Source organism: Fonticula alba, assembly GCF_000388065.1.
Source record: "Fonticula alba strain ATCC 38817 unplaced genomic scaffold supercont2.4, whole genome shotgun sequence".
In the NCBI taxonomy this organism is placed as follows: Eukaryota; order Rotosphaerida; family Fonticulaceae; genus Fonticula; species Fonticula alba.
The window spans coordinates 322,045-327,307 of NW_009242974.1; the positions used below are offsets into that span (position 1 = coordinate 322,045).

General features: G+C 66.6%; 2 protein-coding genes across 2 annotated transcripts in view; one reads left to right on the plus strand and one right to left on the minus strand.

Annotated features, from left to right (window-relative positions):
- H696_02615 (asparaginyl-tRNA synthetase) overlaps window positions 1-1,939 on the plus strand; it is a 3,206-nt gene extending 1,267 nt beyond the window's left edge. The window contains exons 6-9 of the mRNA XM_009496526.1: window positions 24-182; window positions 326-412; window positions 536-841; window positions 985-1,939. Of these exons, the coding sequence (XP_009494801.1) occupies window positions 24-182; window positions 326-412; window positions 536-841; window positions 985-1,755 (1,323 nt within the window). The 3' untranslated portion in view covers window positions 1,756-1,939. The remainder of the gene's footprint in view (window positions 1-23; window positions 183-325; window positions 413-535; window positions 842-984) is intronic.
- Window positions 1,940-2,113: 174 nt separating this feature from the next.
- On the minus strand, window positions 2,114-4,721 carry H696_02616 (hypothetical protein). Its single transcript, XM_009496527.1, has 5 exons — window positions 4,212-4,721; window positions 3,936-4,092; window positions 3,046-3,703; window positions 2,698-2,918; window positions 2,114-2,571 (listed from the first exon to the last, which is right to left on the minus strand). The coding sequence occupies exons 1-5, from the start codon at window positions 4,704-4,706 to the stop codon at window positions 2,300-2,302; spliced, it is 1,803 nt and encodes a 600-aa protein (XP_009494802.1). The 5' UTR covers window positions 4,707-4,721; the 3' UTR covers window positions 2,114-2,299.
- Window positions 4,722-5,263: the final 542 nt, after the last annotated feature.

The following is a 5,263-nucleotide window of genomic DNA, read 5'->3' on the forward strand; positions in this document are numbered from 1 at the left end:
CTCTTCCGCACAAAAAAAAACAGATCAAGATCCGCGACGTCTGCGAGGAGAAGCCCGTCCCCGAGGGGATTGTCCTGATCAAGGGCTGGGTCCACCGCATTCGCATCCAGAGCAAGAAGCTCATGTTCGTCGTCGTCCGCGACGGCACCGGCCTGATGCAGTGCGTCCTCAACGATCAGCTGGTACGCGCGCACGCCGGCCCCTCCCCCCCCCCTCCTGGCGGGGGATGCCTGGCCCGGCCCTTCTTGCATGCACACCTGCCCCCTCGCGTTCCCCTTTTTGCGCACACTGACACCCGGTCCCCGGCTCCCGCCCGCATCGCCAGTGCGAGACCTATGACGCCCTCACCCTCACTCGTGAGTCCACCGTCGAGGTGTACGGCACCCTGAACCAGGTCCCCAAGGGCAAGACCGTGCGTGAGCCCGCCCGATGCCCCGATCATGTGCCCGGGCCGCCGCTAGATGCGCCCCGCCCGACCGCCGCCGCCGCCCTCTGACACGCCCCCCCCCCCCCCCACCCCCCACCCCCTTGCCAGTCCCCCAACGGCTTCGAGCTCAAGGCCGTCTTCTTCAAGATCATCTCCGCCGCCCCGGGTGGCAAGGACAGCGCCGACAACATCTTCAACGACGATGCCAACCCCGAGGTCCTCCTGGACCAGCGCCACATGGTCCTCCGTGACCAGGGCCCCTCGGACATCATGCGCTTCCGGGCCTTTGTCCTGAACGCCTTCCGCACCCACTACAACGACAACAACTACTGCGAGGTCACCCCCCCGCTCATGGTCCAGACCCAGGTCGAGGGTGGCTCCACCCTCTTCAAGTTCGATTACTACGGTCAGGATGTGCGCACGCCACCGGGTGGCCATCTCGCGCCGCTGCTCCCCCGCGCCCGCCCCCACTGCCTGGTCTAACCATCCCCGCCTCCCCCTCTCCCTCACCACGCACGCACACCGTCACACACCGTCACACACACACACACACACAGGCCTACCTCACCCAGTCGTCGCAGCTCTACCTGGAGACTGTCCTCCCCTCGCTGGGCGATGTCTACTGCATTGCGCAGTCCTTCCGCGCCGAGAAGTCCCGCACCCGCCGCCACCTGTCGGAGTACACCCACGTCGAGGCCGAGTGCTCCTTCATCAGCTTCGAGGACCTGCTCAACCGCGTGGAGAAGCTGGTTTGCGATGTGTCCAACCACATCTGGAACCACCCGGTCGCCGGGAAGATCCTGCGCGAGGTGAACCCCTCCTTCACCCCGCCCGAGGCCCCCTTCCTCCGGATGTCCTACATCGAGGGCATTGAGTGGCTCAACGAGCATGGCCAGCTCAAGCCCGATGGCACCCCCTATGTGTTTGGCGACGACATCCCCGAGGCTCCCGAGCGCTACATGACCGACTCCATCAACCGGCCCATCCTCTTCCACTCCTTCCCGGCCGAGGTCAAGTCCTTCTACATGCCTCGTCGCGAGGAGGACAACCGCCTGACCGAGTCCGTGGACCTGCTGATGCCGGGTGTCGGCGAGATCGTCGGCGGGTCCATGCGTATCTGGGACCTGGAGGAGCTCATGAAGGGCTACGAGCGCGAGGGCATCGACCCGACCCCGTACTACTGGTTCACCGACCAGCGCCGCTATGGCTCCTGCCCGCATGGTGGCTATGGTCTGGGCCTGGAGCGCTTCCTCACCTGGATGCTCGGCCTGCACCACGTCCGTGATGTCTGCCTGTACCCCCGCTTCACCGGCCGCTGCCGTCCTTGAAAAGGAGGGCCATCGGCGCACATGCCGGCCGGCCGGCCGGTGGCCAGTAGCCACACGCGGGGCCACGTGCCGCCGATGTGTCTCTGACTGGCCCACGCCACTCGGTACCACCTCTCCACCTCCCTGCCTCCCCCGCCCGCCCCTTTGTGCTCTCCCTCGTTCTCTCCCTCTCCCTCTCTCTCTCTCTTTCTCTCGCCATGGTCGGGAGGAAGACGCGCTCGGGCGCGCAATCGGCAACAATGATCCCCAGAGTGTCGGGAAGAGGAGAGCCGGAACACCGGCGAGAGCACGGGGGCCCCGCGGGGGATGGTTGGCTGGTGGCATTCGAAATACACACAAATGTCCCTGCACATGCTGGCTTTTTTTTTTGCTTTTTTTCCGCCCGTTCCCCTGTGCCTCGTTCTCCTCCGGGGAAAGGGGAGGAGTATGGCGGTATTTATTCCCAAACAAGCGAAGCGTCATCCGAGCGAGGGGGGCTGGCAGTGGGGCCACCGACCGCACGAGGGGCTCTCAAACAAGGGGGGAGGGGCAGAGTTGACTTGACTCACGGCTGGATGCTGTTGCTGCTGCTGCTGGCGGTGGAAAAGTGCATGCTGTCCACCTCCAGCGTTGGCAGATTCAGGAGCGCAATCTGCCCTGTGGTGGCCAGGCCGGGGACCATGACGACGCGCACGGTGACCGCCGGCCGGTCGGGCAGCTTCTGGTTGAGGGTCACCACGCGCGAGGCAAAAGCCGGCTGGTTGCCAATGAAAAGGACGTGAGGCAGGCGCGTGTCGCTGGCCAGCAGGCGATCGCCATGCCAGAAGGGGAAGCAGGCTGCATGCAGCGAGAAGGCGACGGCGACGGCGACGGCGACGGCGACGGCGACGGCGACGGCGACAGCGGTGCGGGGGTCAGTACACTTAGATGGATCTCGAGCGGAATATGCGGCACAGCACGCACGCAGGGTGTCAGGTGCGGTCGGAGACCAGTGACACGCCCGGAGGAGGAGCTCCGCCGCATGGAAACGAGCAGCCATGTCGGCCGGGCTGCCAGGCACAAGATCACCGCTGTCGGGCCGATCATCAGCCACCGGGATCCCAACCTGCCGCAGCACCTCGGCCGCCAGCGGGTACATATACCGGATGATGTCGTCCAGCGCCTGGCCCGAAATGCCGACCAGACTGGATGGCGAGACGACGAGGCAGGCAGGCAGGCAGGCAGGCAGGCACATGGTCAGGGACGCCAAGGGGGGTAGAGGGAGAGGCAGAGGGAGAAAGAAAGAAAGAAAAAGACGCAAGAGGCACGTACTCAACCCCATCCACAGAGAAGGCATAGGGGTTGGTGGTGGTGCTGAACAGGGGCAGGCGGCGAGACCGGGGGAACACAAACCCGGGGAGGGGCTGCTGCGGATGCTGCATCGGTGTCGGGTCCCCATCGCCGGGCATCACATCCACATGCACACACTGGGCCAGCTGCGCGATGGCCAGGTCGGCCTGGGCCATCTGAGCGGCGGTGTGCTCCTCCTGCCGGCGAAGCTCCTCCCTCCGGCGCTGGTTCACGCGGCCGACATCCTGGTTGTCATAGTAGTCGGCCTGCTTGGAGAAGAGGTTGCCCGCAACAATCAGCCGGGTGATGTTCACCGGCGAGGGGACCCCAGGCTCCATGGGCCTCTTCGATGCCGAGGGGATCATTGACCCCAGCCCGCCCAGCTGATCCCCGGCCTCCTCGTCGGAGACCACTGCCTCCACGCGACCGGCCACCCAATCCACCAGCATGTCCAGCAGGGCCGCCGGCGTGCCGGCGGTCCCGGCCCCGAGGCTCCAATTGGAGGTGAGTGCCAGCAGGCTGTTGCCCGTATTCGAGGCCGACGGCAGGGGACGCTGTGGCGCCGGCAGCGGGAAGCAGATGTCCCGCACAAACAGCTCCCCGGGGATAAGCTGCACGCCGAGGATGGCGCAGACAACGCCTACACAGGGTGCCAGATGTGGGCATCCGCGCCCGGGGTGGAGTCAGCACCGGGAGGACGGGCAGAAATGCATGTGCATGCACATGTGTGCGCATGTGTGTATGGGAGGGAGAGAGAGAGAGAGAGAGGGGGGGGGGGGGGGGAGAAAATGTACGCCAGCTTGCCATCGGCAGAGGCCCACCACTCGCCACACCCAAAAGCCCAACGGGCACAGACAGGCACATGCACGCACCGGTAACCAGCATCTCTTGGAAGATCCGCGGGCCAGACAGGATCAGCCGTCCAGACTCGTCCTCCAGCGCGAAGAAAGCCGGCCGCGGGGTAGCCCCCTTGGTGGGGGTCCCGAAGCTGGCCGGACGAGTGGCCGGATCCACGGGGCGGATATTTTGCTGGGAAACGAAAGAGGCGACCAGGCAAACGGTGTCAGGGCCCTGCACCACAGGGGGAGGCAAGTCGGTGACCATCCCACCGCGGGGGAGGAGAGGGCAGCGGCGACGGGGGGACATACCAAGCGCGACAGCTCATCAATGACATTCGGCTTGCCGGGCAGTTCGGCATAGATGACACCGCACACGACGGAGCGCTGTGCCGATGGGCGGTCGGTCGCGGTCAGGCCGAGCCAGGGGATCTTGCCCACCATGTGCTGGCTCGACTCCAGGGAGTTGTCGCCGAGCAGCGGCATATCCAGGACCTTGTCGACATGCTGGCTGGCCGGGATGTCGGGCCAGGCGGCCCGAGCGGCGGCCAACGCCCGCGGCTTCAGCCCCTCCAGCCGAGATTGGTAGATGCCGGAAAACTGGGCCGTGATGCCGTCAAGGCCGCTGCCACCGCCGGCCACCGCCGACGATGACGACGCCCGCTGCTTTGCCTCGGCATCCATGGCCATCAGCTCCGGCGACACCGGCTGGCCGAAAGAGGTGATGCGGAAGCCTTCGCCCAGGGCCGGGTCGAAGGTCACCTCCGGACGGGGCGTCCGGCCGCCGGGGCCGCAGGAGATGGTCATGCTTCGGGCAGGGAGGGGGGGGGGGGGCGCAGCCAGGGAGCGAGGGAAGAAGTGCGGCGAGAAAGCGAGCGAGGGGGGCGGAGAGGAGGAGGGCGGATGATATGGGAGGGGGGGGGGGTGAGGGAGCAAGGCTGAACGAGGGCCAACTGCCTTGGCTAGCTGAGAGAGGGGTGGCCAGTGGCCCGAACAGCGAACCCGAACATGGGGGGAAATAACTCCCTCGGCCCTCCTGATATGCCCGGCACCACCCCCGGACCATCCGGCGGGGGGCCCGTGGCGATCCCCGGCCGAGGGCTTGGCGCGCCGGTCCCAGGCTGCCCTCCGTTCAACTGGCAGGCGGCCTTCGCAGGGCCTGTCCCCCCGTGCCCCCCCCCCCCCCTGGGCCATCCGGCGCTCGGGGTGGCGATCCCCCGCCGCCGGGCGTGGGGGCAATTTTGAAAATAACAGCCTCGCCAACTGCCAATGGTACAACAAGGTGCCGGTGAATCGAGGACAATCTATTTCCCTCCCTGCGGGGGGAAGACAGGCCCCGCCAGGGGACGGGAGGGAGGGGGGGG